At 47.2% G+C, this 15,082-nt stretch overlaps 1 protein-coding gene across 4 annotated transcripts in view; it reads right to left on the bottom strand.

Annotated features, from left to right (window-relative positions):
- The window catches only part of SLC12A7 (solute carrier family 12 member 7), a 327,938-nt gene that overhangs the window by 34,525 nt on the left and 278,331 nt on the right, over nucleotides 1-15,082 (bottom strand). For all 4 annotated transcript variants that reach the window (XM_039524891.1, XM_039524892.1, XM_039524894.1 and 1 more), the window contains exons 19-20: nucleotides 11,328-11,497; nucleotides 11,000-11,131 (exon numbers count right to left, since the gene is read on the bottom strand). In XM_039524891.1, coding sequence (XP_039380825.1) covers nucleotides 11,000-11,131; nucleotides 11,328-11,497 — 302 coding nt within the window. The remainder of the gene's footprint in view (nucleotides 1-10,999; nucleotides 11,132-11,327; nucleotides 11,498-15,082) is intronic.

Below are 15,082 nucleotides of genomic sequence, written 5' to 3'. Positions count from 1 at the left end.
ATCAGCACTCTTATGTTAGGGGAGATGGTGCCCAGATGTCTGATTCTGAATGAAACAGGAACATAAAGGGCCCTGAACAATTGAATGCCTTACCAAGACGGGGGCAACAGGCTGAACCACTGATTTTTAAATTCCTTTCTGCCACCAACTCAACTTGAAGGGGAATGAAAAAACCCAGAGGAAGGACAGAAAGAAAAATGGGGTCAAGCTGTAAAAAGACACATGCCTTTTAAGCAGAGGGGGCCAGACCCATGCCAGAAAGGAAAGACCAAGTAGCAGGGCAGAAGAGGGGCCAGGGTTTTCCAGACAGTGCCCAAATTCCAAAAGATGCTTGAGAGTACTGAGGATTCTGAGGGAGAGAATTGTGTTCAGGTGTTTCTTGCTTTTTCCATAGATCTGTAAATCTCTTGATCAGTTTGAGTTTTGTGTGTGTGTGTGTGCGCGCGCGCACGCGCACATACCCCTTTAAGAAATTCCTTTGAAAAGCCTGTGTGTCTCCATATGGTCCCTGAAGGGTGTGACTATGGAAACCAGCTCACACAGCTAGGTGGACTCTGGAGGGAAAGTGTCTAAGCAACTAGGGGATTCAGAAGGGCTGAGGCACTAGTCATGTCTAGGCAAACGGATTATGGGGCCTCCACTGCCAAGAGGAGTGTTGAACACGGGGTCTGCTCCTGGAATCCATACCCGAGTAACCCAGAACTAAGAACAGTGATCCGTTACTACCCAGACCTCAACACTGGGTCTCTCCCATAGCAGACTGGCGTTCATTCTGAGACCAGGACTGGACCAAGTTGTGACAATGACTAAGAATAACTCTAAATCCAATTTTTAAAAAATACACAATGTACTAGATCTACTCAGGATACACCTCTGTATAAATTTTATGTAGTTTGATAACTTTTCTTAAAAGATGAGTAAAAAAATGACAGGTCATACTGACAAGGACAAATTTCAACCAGACCCCAATTTCAAAGACTTCCTATGAAAAATCTACCATGAGAAACCCAACAAAAACTACACAGAAAATTAACTGGACATAAAACCTAACACAATGAGAAATGTCACACCAAGAGTATATCTACACTAGGTTTTATCTCATTAATTGATTGGCAGTTAAGGTAGTTGACATAGTAGTAAAAGCTATTCTGGACACTCTACAGATGTAGATTAGATTGTAAATATGAGGTGGGGAAGCATAATAATAATTTCATTGCCAAAGTGACAAGCATGAAACTCTGTTTTTTGGCTCACTCTGGATCTTATGCTTGGGCTGGATTGAGAATGTGTGGAGATGGCACCCATGTCATGCCACATCCAGGGGAACCTCTCCCCTCTGGAATGAAGGAGCTGTTTTAATTGCACAGTCTCAGAGGCTGAGGCACCCTACTACGTTTCAGAAGGTGAATGGAATGAATACTGTTTTGCTAAGAGGCACTGTGGTGGAGTAGGGGCTGTCGGAGATAGGTGAGAGACAGGTATGCAACCTGTAACATTGAGCTAGGCAGGGGGGAGAGGAGGTCGACACCCCTGCCCGGGAAGCTAGACAAAGGAAAGGAGTGGAGTGGGGAGGGTGGAGTCAGTTTTTCAGTCTTCGGTTTGGGACCTGGGTGGTGGGTTTGCAGGGGAACCTAGGCTGGAATCCAGACACCCTGAACCCCCAGAAGGGCCTGATTGAGGGGTCCTGGCTCTGAACACGAGCTCTGCTGTATCCTGTGTTCCTGTTGTCCAATAAACCTTCTGTTTTACTGGCTGGCTGAGAGTCACTGTGAGTCCCAGGAAGAGGGGTGCAGGGCCGGACACCCCACACTCTGTGACAACTGGTGGTAGCGGTGGGATCTACTGCACCCCGTGGACGGCGCTTCCTGCAGTAAGTGACTGGGGAGCAGTAAAACGAAGGGGTGATTAACCCCTGGGAGAGTGTGACCAGAGAGAAGGACTTTGCAGTAACAGGGTCCCCCAGGGGATCGCAGCGAGCGGTCCCAGGGGCGGAGGAGTCTGCAGCTCGACCCTGGCAGAGAGGTGGTGACCTCAAGGACTGGCACACTAGGGGTCCCCCTAGAACTCGTGGGGAGCGGCGAACACCCCGGCCTGTGAGCGGCCAGCAGGAAGATGTATGCCAAGCAGCGCAAGTGTGACCTGGTGGAGCTGTGCAAGCGGAGGGGGCTGCGCAGTGGGAAGCTCACCAAGGACCAGCTGATTGCCCAGCTGGAGGACGAAGAGCGCGTGAATGAACCGATCCCTGTCTCTGAAGGAAGCAGCCTGGCAGATGCAGCACAGGCACCAGTGTCTGTCCCCGCTGGGAGTGGTCAGCCGGCCACTGAGGGCTTCCCGAGACCTCCCACCCGTAGGCCTAGGGGGAGAGGGAGGAGGAGCCCAGCGACTACCAAGGGCACCGTGATCCCCCCGGCCAGCAGGGGATCCTCCCGGCGAAGCTCACCCGCCAGCAGGGGATCGTCCCGGCGACGCTCGGCCTCCGTGGAGCACATGCGGCTGGAATGGGAGAAGGAGCTAAAACTCAGAGAGCTGGAGGATCATGAGAAACAGAGGGAACAAAAACGGAGAGAGCTGGAGGATCGTGAGAAACAGAGGGAACATGAGGAGAGACAGAGGGAACGTGAGGAGAGACAAAGCCAGCAGAAGCGGGAGGAGAAGGAGAAGCAGCATAAACACGAGATGGACCTAGCCCAGCTGAAAAGCAGGGAGGCCCTGGCTGCGGTGAGTGAGGGGGGACCCAAGCCTACAAAGAGCTTTGATAAGAGCTTCCTGGCCCGGCGTAAGGAGGGGGAGGACATAGATACCTTCCTGACGGCCTTTGAGAATGCCTGCGAGCTGCACCGGGTTGACCCTGCAGACAGGATCCCGTTTCTCACCCCCTTACTGGACTCCACCGCCGTGGAGGTGTACAGCCGAATGAAAGGGGCGGAGGCAGGGGACTACAAACTGTTCAAAGAGGTCCTGCTCCACGAGTTTGGGCTGACCCCGGAGATGTACCGGAAGAGGTTCCGGAGTCAACATAAGACGCGGGAGGTCACATACTTACAACTGGTCAACCGGGCGCAGGGGTACTCCCGCAAGTGGACAGCTGGGGCCCAAACTAGAGAGGACCTGCTTGACTTATTCATACTGGAGCACCTGTATGCGCAGTGCCCACCCGACCTGCGGCTGTGGTTGATGGACCAGAAGCCAGAGAACCCGCAGCACGCAGGCCAGCTGACCAATATGTGGACAGTCGGGCAGGGGATGGCAGGGAGGAGACTCGAAGGAGCAGGCCTGTCTCAACGCAGAGAGAAAGTCACCATGGGACCTCCCAGCGGGGGCCTATGGAGAACCCCCACCAAAGGGGAACATCCAGCGTCAGGTCCCTCCGACCCACTCGAGGGGACCCACGAGACATGGGCTGCTATCACTGTGGCCAGCAAGGCCACATACGGGCCCAGTGCCCCAAGCTCAGGGACAGACCGAGCAGACCCAATCCGCAGAGGGTTGACTGGGTAAAGACCCAATCGGATGAGGGGCAGCATTCCCAGGAAAGGGGGGCTGGCAGCGTTCCACCTGGGAAGGAAGGAAGAGGGCCCCAGATCAGCACCTCTCGGGGGCTGGATGCTCCGGACACAGGGTTTTTGGTCTACAGGGTGGGCACGGGGCTGCCCCTCTGGAAACAGTGCCTTGTTTCCCTGGAGGTGGATGGGAGGAAGGTCACTGGGTACTGGGACACAGGCGCAGAGGTGATGCTGGCCCGGCCCAAGGTGGTGGCCCCAGATCGGATGGTGCCTGATACCTACCTGACCCTCATGGGTGTGAGCGGGACCCCATTCAAGGTGCCTGTGGCGAGGGTGCACCTGAAGTGGGGGGTCAAGGAGGGCCCCAAGGATGTGGGGGTACACCCACATTTGCCCACGGAGGTGTTAATGGGGGGGGACCTCGAGGCCTGGCCAGGCAATGCCCGGGGTGCCCTGGTCGTGACCCGGAGTCAGAGTCGGCGCAGGGCACTGCGCCCTGACAACGGGGAAGGTACTCTGCCTGAGGTGCAGGACCCTAGCCTGGTGGGGAGGGAACGCCCAGAGACACGACCCAGAGAGGCTGCGGCCTCAGTCCCAGCCGGTGAGAGAGAGAGCAACTCCCCATCCCTGTCCCAGCTGCTGAGTTCCAGGCTGAGGTGCAGAAAGATCCCTCCTTGCGGAAGCTCAGGGACCGGGCCAACCTCAGTGTAGTACAGACCATGACGAGAGGTTGCCAGGAGAGGTTCCTGTGGGAGAAGGGGTTCCTGTACCGAGAATGGGCTCCCCCCGGGGAGGTGGAGTCATGGGGGATCAGGAGGCAGCTGGTGGTTCCCCAGAAGTTTCGCCACAAGCTCCTGTACCTGGCCCATGACATCCCCCTCGCAGGGCACCAGGGAATCCGGCGCACCAGGCAGAGGCTGCTACAGAACTTTTACTGGCCTGGGGTCTTTACCCATGTCCGACAGTACTGCCAATCCTGTGACCCCTGCCAGCGGGTGGGGAAGGCCCAGGACAAGGGGAAAGCAGCTCTGAGACCTTTGCCCATCATAGAAGAACCTTTCCAGAAGGTGGCCATAGACATGATGGGACCTCTCAGCAAGGCAACCCGGTCAGGGAAGAAACACATCCTGGTGGTGGTAGATTTCGCCACTCACTACCCCGAGGAGGTGGCCTTGTCCTCTACCGATGCAGACACCATGGCAGATGCGCTGCTGACCATTTTCAGCCGGGTGGGGTTCCCCAAGGAAATCTTAACGGACCAGGGGTCCAACTTCATGTCGGGCCTGCACCAGTCCCTGTGGAAGAAATGTGGGGTCCGGCACAACTGGGCCTCAGCGTATCATCCCCAGACCAACGGGCTGGTGGAGAGGTTCAACGGGACACTAAAGATGATGCTAAAAACATTTATGCACCAGCACCCACAGGATTGGGACAAGTACTTACCTCACCTGCTGTTTGCATACAGGGAGGTACTCCAGGAGTCTACTGGGTTTTCGCCTTTCGAACTGTTATATGGAAGGCAGGTAAGGGGGCCCCTGGACCTGATGAGAGATGAATGGGAGGGGAAGGCCGCTCCCGATGGAGAGTCGGTGGTGGAGTATGTCCTGACCTTCCGGGAAAGACTTGCCGAGCTCATGGGCCTGGCCAGGGAGAATCTGGCCCAAGCCCAGAGGAAGCAGAAGGTCTGGTATGACCGCACGGCGCAGGCCCGCGCCTTCGCCACCGGGGATCAAGTGATGGTTCTCATCCCCGTGAGAAAGAACAAACTCCAGGCCGCCTGGGAAGGACCCTTCAAGGTTATCAAGCAACTAAATGAGGTAAACTATGTGGTGGAGCTGTCGAACCGGGCGCACCACTGCCGGGTGTACCATGTGAATATGATGAAGCCATATTATGACCGGGGGAATATGGTGTTGGCCGTGTGTGGACATTGGGAGGAGCCAGGGGATGACCCGTTAGTGGGTCTATTCCCAGGGACAAAGGCTGGTTCCCCCCTGGAGGTGATTCCCCTCTCTGATCAGCTGACCCCGGCCCAGCAGGTTGAGATCAGAGGGGTGCTGCATCTATACCGACAGCTGTTTTCCAACCAGCCTGGGCGCACTAATTTGACTGTCCACCGGGGGAGACCGGGTCACACACCCCTATAAGATGCTCCCCTTTTCGGGTCACCGGGAAAACTGCCCAGGACCTAGAAAGAGAGGTCAGGGACATGCTGGCCTTGGGGGTGATCCAGCTGTCCGCCAGCCCCTGGGCCTCCCCAGTGGTGCTGGTCCCCAAGAAAGACGGGTCGATCCGGTTCTGTGTGGACTATCAAAAGCTCAATGCCATCACTGTATCGGATGCCTACCCCATGCCAAGGCCTGACGAGCTCCTGGACAAGCTGGGAGGCGCTCGGTACCTCACCACCATGGATCTTACAAAAGGCTACTGGCAAGTGCCGCTGGATGCAGATGCCAGGCTGAAATCGGCCTTTATCACCCCTCTGGGGCTCTACGAGTTTCTGACCCTGCCCTTTGGCCTCAAGGGAGCGCTGGCCACCTTCCAACGCCTGGTGGATCAGCTACTGAGGGGGATGGAGAGTTTTTCCGTGGCGTATATTGATGACATCTGCGTCTTCAGCCAGACCTGGGAGGACCACGTGTCCCAGGTTAGACAAGTGCTGGACCGACTCCGGGAGGCTGGACTGACCGTAAAGGCTGAGAAGTGCAAGGTGGGGATGGCGGAAGTATCTTACCTGGGCCATCGGGTGGGGAGCGGCTGCCTAAAGCCGGAACCAGCCAAGGTGGAGGTGATCAGAGACTGGCCCGCTCCCCAGACCAAAAAGCAGGTCCAGGCCTTTATCGGGATGGCGGGGTATTATCGAAGGTTCGTGCCCCACTTCAGCGCCATAGCCGCCCCCATTACTGAGCTGTGCAAGAAGGGGAAGCCAGACAAGGTGGTCTGGACCGAGCAGTGCCAGCAGGCTCTCCAGGCGCTGAAGGAGGCTCTGCTCAGAGGCCCAGTTCTGGCAAACCCAGATTTTGACAAGCCCTTTATGGTGTTCACTGACGCCTCAGACACGGGACTGGGGGCGGTGTTGATGCAGGAGGATGAAAAGGGGGAGAGACACCCCATCGTGTACCTGAGCAAGAAGTTGCTACCCCGGGAGCAGAACTACGCGGCCATCGAGAAGGAATGCCTGGCCATGGTGTGGGCCCTTAAGAAACTGGAGTCATATCTCTTTGGGCGCCACTTCACCGTGTACACCGACCACTCTCCCCTGACCTGGCTGCACCAGATGAAAGGAGCCAACGCCAAGCTCCTGAGGTGGAGCCTGCTCCTGCAGGACTATGACATGGATGTGGTCCACGTGAAGGGAAGTGCCAACCTGATAGCGGACGCGCTGTCCCAGAGAGGGGGCCCCGAACTTCCCCAGGTCACTGGTCAAAGTGACCCCACTCAGTTCAGTCTCGGAGGGGGAAGAGGTGTGGTGGAGTAGGGCTGTCGGAGATAGGTGAGAGACAGGTATGCAACCTGTAACATGAGCTAGGCAGGGGGGAGAGGAGGTCGACACCCCTGCCCGGGAAGCTAGACAAAGGAAAGGAGTGGAGTGGGGAGGGTGGAGTCAGTTTTTCAGTCTTCGGTTTGGGACCTGGGTGGTGGGTTTGCAGGGGAATCTAGGCTGGAATCCAGACACCCTGAACCCCCAGAAGGGCCTGATTGAGGGGTCCTGGCTCTGAACACGAGCTCTGCTGTATCCTGTGTTCCTGTTGTCCAATAAACCTTCTGTTTTACTGGCTGGCTGAGAGTCACTGTGAGTCCCAGGAAGAGGGGTGCAGGGCCGGACACCCCCACACTCTGTGACAGGCACTCTACCAATGAGGCCTCTAAGACATTCTAATAATTTTTTATCCTTGAGTAACCAGAGAGTGGCTCTTAAGTATCATCTCTGCAGCTTCATCCTCGCTGGAGACCTGCAACTCATGAACCAAGAAGGAAAATGGGTAAACTGCTGGTGTTGGAAGTCTTGCTGACACTTTGACCAATAGCAACATAGAGAATTTTGCAAACTTTTGCTGTGGCTCTGTTTCTTCACCTCCACCAAAGCACCTGCAAAATTCTAACTAAAGAAGCAGTTTCAAGTGGTAAACACTTGGCTTAATCAGGATTTGCTTACTTCAGAGGACAGGATTGTGCATTTTTGCTTCAAGGAATCTTCAAGTTATTTTGTGGCTAAAATAGCTTGGAACCACACATAGCTATTTCTGTCTCTCCCCAGTAGGGAAAAATTGAGCCTTCTCTGCTTGACTTTCCACTGGCATTGCTCATTGAGGTGATGGAGAAGCTGACACCTGTAAATTAGGTCCATGCCCCTATATGTTGGTGAAAATTAATTGGAAAATGTTTTGGAGACACTTTTGGAGCTGATGGTAAATACCTCCTTGGGGTGGGGGGAGGCAGAGGGAGGGTAAAATGACAGGTTATTTTTAAAAAAAAATATTGTTAGAGACCCTTGATCAAGAAACCATTGATGTTGAGTGGGAATTTAAAACTAAGAGCTAGGAGATTCCTTTGTTGGTGGTGAATCTTTTTGTCAATGTTTTTGTCTAATTTTATTTTATTTATGATAGGTTGGCATAGGTAGCCAAATACATTTTGCTTGTGTTAAGAAAATTCTTACAACCATTTCATTGAAAAGCTCTAGCTCTTCTATGTTTTGGAGCAGGGGCTTGAAATTTGGCACAGGTGTCACCCTGTCATCAGGGATGTGCCTTTCCCATTCGTGTGAAAATCTGCCCAAATTTGGCCAAGTTATAAACCTTTGAAAAATCTCATTCTCTTAGAATTTGGCAGCTAGATTATCAGAAAATTCCTTCTGTACTAGGCATGCTCCATCCTCTCACAGCTCCTATGTCCTTACTGGACTGCACATGCACCATTGCCACAGAGGGACTGAACATGCTCCACCCCAGAGATTCAGGGGCTGAGAAGGATTTCCTGCAATTCCTGCTCCTGCTCTCCATTGGGCACTATAACTGAGAGCAAGGAGAAAATCTCTCTTATGCCCTCAATGCTTTCTTTGGTGGGCCCAGGTATCATGGAGGAGGAAGTTGCCTGACTGAATGCAGAAGGAACAAGAGGGAGAGGGAGGTGTAGGTAGTAGATTGGGACTGAGAAGGAGGTGGAGAAGAGGGAGATTGGCTTGGAAGGAGACAGGGACAAGGAGCCTAGGGTGGGAAGGAGTAAGGGAATTAGGACAAGGATTCTAGTGGGGAGACTGAGAGTAGGGGTGGAAATACTGAGACTGGATGTGGAGACTGTGAGCCAGAGTTGGGGGGCAGAATGGGACTGGCTGGAAAAGGAGACATTTATAACTTATTTTTGGATTCCTTGCTCATCACAAGTTCTCACACAGCAGCATCCACAACTTCCTATCATTTCCTGTTGGCTAGAACAGTCTGTTCTGTCCCATCATGGTGGATGATGACTTGGCCTTAGATATACCCATCTTTGTCACCTTCTGCCTGGCCTACAGCAATTCAATATGTCTGGGCACGAAGCCATCAGCCCTTAAGAAACTCTAATACAGAACACTACAGCATGTCTCCTTCCTGACTATGACAATGCAACCCTAATTCGGCCCCCTGTTTGTGTAGTGATCACATACTATTGTTCTTTGTTTGTTCTCCTGCCTCATTTGTTGCAGAAATTGGAAGGTGTGTAGTCAATGAGGCAAGGGATTACAGGAAAAGAAATAATGGTCTTATGGTTAAGGCAACTGAATGCTGCCCTGGAGAATTGGTTTCAAATCCTCATCTATGCCAGTGAATTCCTATACTAGGCATGTTATGTAGACCCAACTTTTCACAGGTGTCACTAATTGTGTGTTCCTCTTTTTTTTTTTTTTAGCCCAAAATGAAGTATCTGGGGCCTGATTTCCAGAAGCTCTGAACATTCAGCTACAGCTGAAGTCAATTGGAGGTGTGCTTTGATCATATAAAGTGCTATACAATACTAAAATCACTTAAAAATGAGGCCATAATCATCTCAGATTGGGCACCCAAATTTAGTGGTGCAGGTTCTCCAGGGCAGCATTCAGTTGCCTTAACCATAAGACCATTATTTCTTTTCCTGTAATCCCTTGCCTCATTGACTACACACCTTCCAATTTCTGCAACAAATGAGGCAGGAGAACAAACAAAGAACAATAGTATGTGATCACTACACAAACAGGGGGCCGAATTAGGGTTGCATTGTCATAGTCAGGAAGGAGACATGCTGTAGTGTTCTGTATTAGAGTTTCTTAAGGGCTGATGGCTTCGTGCCCAGACATATTGAATTGCTGTAGGCCAGGCAGAAGGTGACAAAGATGGGTATATCTAAGGCCAAGTCATCATCCACACTTTTGACAATGTTTGCCTTTATTTCTTTGTGCCTGAATTTATAAATGGGGATAATAGCCCTAGTCTCATGGGGTATTATGAAAATTAATTTATGTTTCTGAAGCACTTCAATACTTATTCTAATCAGTAAGAATGGTGTCCCTAGCCTCTGTTCGTCAGAGGATGGAGATGGATGGCAGGAGAGAGATCACTTGATCATTGCCTGTTAGGTTCACTCCCTCAGGGGCACCTGGCATTGGCCACTGTCGGTAGACAGATACTGGGCTAGATGGACCTTTGGTCTGACCCGGTACGGCCTTTCTTATGTTCTTGTGTTCTTAGTGCCAAAGAAAAGGCTCTGAGGAAATTCATAATTCTGTATTCATAATAGGATTTGAATAGTGTACAGTGAACAAAACAGGGGTCACACATTAAACTCTGTGGATAAAACAAAATTTTGAATAGCTGCTCATTCAGTGAAAGCTTTCCATCTTGTGCTGAATGAGGTGGGGTCTTATGGAAAAAATAGTTTGTGATAATGTAGTTAAAACCTGTATCATAAAGCATACATACAAGGGGGTCAAATTGAGATTGCACAGGCAACATGAATTCTCTCTTTTCTTAGTTTTGAGTATTTTGTAACTAGGAAATGAAATACAAACATTTATGGTAATGCAATATTAAGGTTGCCCAGTTAAAATCACAGTCAGAAAGTAGGTTTCAGAGTAGCAGCCATGTTAATCTGTATCCAAAAAAAGAACAGGAGCACTTATGGCAACTTAGAGACTAACAAATTTATTCAGAAAACACACGTGTTAAGGTACAATATGCAACCTTAACTCAACCATATTGCATACATGCAGTATTTGAATGTGTGTATTAAACTGACTTATTACTGCTTATATTGTAAAAAATACACCATAAAATATATAGGTTGCATTATGTGGTTGAGTTAACATTGCTGTAGGACCATTAAATTTTGCTTTTCCTGCCATTTTAGGCCAAATACTACGATCCCTTACTTAGTTTGCCCTCCAAATGTCATTAGGCAAAGGAAATACCAGGAGTCTGAGGAAGAACCTCTAAGTTTAGTTCAAGATTTTCAGGTAACAGGTAAAATATACAGGAGCTTACCATTTCAACAACCTCTACTTCAGCATTAAGTCGAAGATGATACAAAAACATCTGAAGGTCCTTTTTCATTTGAATACTGTTGTCATCCATTTGGGCAACAGTGAAGATACGCATTTTGCATTTTCTCCACACCTATTTAAGGGGAAAGGCATTTTATATGACAAACATAGAAATAATTTTTGCCCCTTCTGTTCACAATCCTTTAAACAGCTAAGTAAAAGAGTATATAAGAATTTATTTAGTAATTTTATGTAATGCTTAGTGAAAGAAAAGTCATTTCTGTTCATTTTCTAAGACAAGATTTCCCTTTTTGAGTCATATACTGTACCTTGTGCTGTCGAAGCAGGAAAGGAAGCAACATCAGCATGCCACCATCATGAACAATCCACCACACATCTACGTTCCCTTCAGAAAAGCGCTCTTGATTTGTTGGAAACAAATCAATGTTTTTAGCGACCAGTAGAGCTTGTTGTGCCGCTGTTGTTTCTCGTACTGTATCTGAAATCAGAACATTTGAATGAAAATTGGGAGTTGCTGAAGAAGACTATTAGATGGCCAAAATCCACAATGCCACTATTGTGAAAGAGGATAACTTTGGTTAAAAGCTGATCCTGCTTAAGAGAGGAAGCAAAGACAGCAATCTCACACATCCAGATCCACACAAGGTGGATACAAATTAATGATTTTTTCAAAATTGATATTTTAATTTAAATCAAATTTCTTTATTTAATTTAAATACATTTTTCTTTGAAAAATAAACCTATTTGAAGTCTGAAAATATGCCAACCTATATTAATATCTTAACTTAAAATAATGTAAATTAAATTTAAAAAGAGCATTGACATAGTATATGTGTGCTGCTGAAGTTTTAAAGAAAGTCAGACCACAGACCTGGTGGAAGTCTCTGGCTAAGCACCTGGAAACAGAGTTTGTTGAAGTGTTAAATTAGCTTTAACAGTAGTATCCTCTTCCACAGGTGCAGAGAGAATGCTATCTTTCTTTTCAGTTTTTCAGCTAGATCAGTTCAAAGTTGAGAAATTAACTGGAAGTTGAAAAAGCAGGAATACTTGTTTCTCTCTTCTAATCTCTGAATATAAACTAGGTGCAAGAGGATGAGATCATCTAGTTCAAAAATCTTGAAGGACATGATGACCAGAAACAATTAGTTCAGTTCACTAACTAAAGATAATACTTTGTTTAATAAACCAGTTAGTTTTCAATGCAAAGCATGTTCTCACAAACTTACTTTTTCTTCTTTTGTATTAAACACACTTAAGATAGTTTTAGTTAACTAATAAAAACATTTGGAAATCATGTTTTTGTTCATTTTAAATTGAATTCCAATTTCCATTCAGAAGCAGCTTGACACAAATCATGAGTAAAAATTTAATAATCTAGTAAATAAGAAATGTGTCATTCACCATTTTCTAAAATAAAAAGATTTAAAACATAAAAGAATGTATGTTAAGCTATATAACTGCTTAAATAAATGTGTGTAGCTACAGGCCACATCTACACTACACATTTTTGTTGATGCAAGTTATGTCGGCATTCAGCTGTCAAAATTTGTATATCACTCGTGCATAATTGGCTGCTTGTGTTGGCACTGTGTGTACTCGCTAGGAATGCTTGTGCCAATGTATAATGCAGTTCATCACAGGTAGATATCAGTGTACCATGTGCCACCATCTGCCATAATGCCTTTTAGGACATTTTTGCAATGTGTTGTTGGACAGAAATGACTTGCCCAAAGATCTCTGGGAGCTAGGAGTTAAGTTTCCAGCATGCAACTTTTTCCATCCCATAATGCTATTCATATCCCATAATTTTTGTGCTTTTAAAATTTTTTCCCACAAACTCACTCAGCACTTTTTGGTGTCCATCATCTTTGACAGACACATGGAGTCCCACAGAGGTCTGCACTAGTCTCTCAAACACTGGAAATACAGGACACACAATTCTCTGGTATTTGCAGACCGACAAGAAGTACTGCAAGAATGGGGGATATGATGATTTCTCCAAAAACAGTTTGCTCAGGGACACACAGCAAACAACAATTCAAGATTGTTGATGGAGTTCATGCTGACAGGGGAGTGTCACTTCTGGGCCTGAGAAATGAGCACTGACTGATGGGTTCACATCATAATTCGGGTGTGGAATGACAAACTGCAGATGCGAAAGGCCACATCCTCAGATCTATGTGCTGAGCACACCACAACACTGCAGAACAGGGACACTAAAATTGAGAGCTCCATTGACAGTGGAAAAGCCAGTGGTGATTGCACTCTGGAAGCTTTCAATGCTGGATTGCTACTGGTCAGTGGGAAATCATTTTGGAGTTGGAAAATCTACAGTGGTGATTGTTGTCATGTGGGCTATTACTGCGCAGGACTGTGACTCTTAACAATGTGTAAGACACAGGGAATGAATTTGCAGCAACTGGGGTTCCCAAATTGCGGCAGGGTGATAGATGGCACACACATCCTACATTGGCACAGAGTACATCAAAAGAAATGTCTATTTTTCTATGGATATGCAAGTTTCGGTGGATCACCAGGGATACTTCACCAATATCACTGTGGACTGGTCAGGGAAGATGTGCTTGCATCTTTAAAAACACAGGACTGGTCAGAAAGCTGCAAGCAGGGACGTTCTTTCCCAACTGGCAGACTACCACCGACAATATGGCAATGACAATAGTGATTCAGGGGACCCAGTCTATCCCTTGTTTCCCTGGCTCATGAAGCTGTAGGCTGGCTACCTCAACAGCACCAAGCAATGATTCAGCTACTATCTCAGCAGGTTCAGAATGACAGTTGAATGTGCTTTTAATAGACTGAAGGTGTTTACTCAATACAATGGATCTCAGTGACAAAAATATCCCACTGGATAGCTGCCTATTGTGTCCTGCATAATATCTGTGAGGCAAAATGGGGAAAAGCTGCTGCAGGGTGGAGAGCAGAGGTGGAGCAGCTGTCTGTTGATTTTGAACAGTGAGACATGAGGGCTGTTACAAGTGCTTAACAAGGAACTGTGCAATTGAAGAAAATTTTCAAAGAACACTTCAACAGTCAGCCATTGTCCTGTGTTGCAGTGGTTTCTGGGCCAGGAGCTTTGAGCGCTGTTAGGAATTATGATTGCGGTACATTTATAAATTTGACTAGATGTTTTACTGAAACTATGGATTATGCTGTACAGTTATAAATATTGGACTGTGTGTTTTCTTGAACTAGGAGTTCTGTGGTGCTTTACATTTACAAGTGCTGGGTGCTTTGAGTATTTGTATGCATTCTGCAATATGGGTTGTAAACTAACAAAGATAATTTAATTCTCCAGAAACAGAAATTTATTGAATGTCAAAAACAGTGCAGTTAAACAATGTACAAAAAATAAAAGGCAATGCAGTACAAACTTTAACACAAATTAACAGACTAGGATTTTCAAATTGGAAAGGCAACAAACATTTCTGTCTGCTTCAGTGCATAAGTATAGTCTGTTGTGACTACTCATACACTAACCATGATTCTCACAGGTCAGAGTATGTGCAGTTGTGGTTTTCTTTGTTAAAAAATATATTTTTGACCAAAAATTTTAGAGTGGAAATTTAAGAACAAAATTAAATTAAATTTTTTATTTTGTTTCTAATTGAAAATTTTCATTAGAATTGTTGATAATTTTTTTTAATTTCATATTTTAATTTTTCCCTCTTTTTTCCATTTTTCTCTCCTTTTATCATTTGGTGCAATAAAATGAATAATGTTCAAGTCCCCTCCGACACTTTTTCCTCTCTTTTTTTTCTTTTTCCTTCTCAAAATTTCTCTAATTTGAAAAGTTTACAGAGCTGCAAAATGAGAAAAGAAGAAAAAGTGAACCCAAAAAATCCTAGACATCATTTATTCAATGGCAAAAAATCAGAAAGAAAGAAAGAGAAAAAATGTTTTTAAAAATATATTTTGTAACTTGAATCAAAATGAAACTTACAATTTTAAATTTTAAATCAAAGAGTTGTTTTGCTTAGAAATGCTCCAAGAATATACATTTTATTAACTGAAAAAAAATCTGTTTGTTTTTTTTTGCCAGCTC

Source organism: Mauremys reevesii, linkage group 2 (genome assembly GCF_016161935.1).
Source record: "Mauremys reevesii isolate NIE-2019 linkage group 2, ASM1616193v1, whole genome shotgun sequence".
Lineage (NCBI taxonomy): Eukaryota > Metazoa > Chordata > Testudines > Geoemydidae > Mauremys > Mauremys reevesii.
The sequence above is the reverse complement of the archived record's forward strand: the minus strand, read 5'-3'. Positions and strand labels throughout refer to the sequence as shown.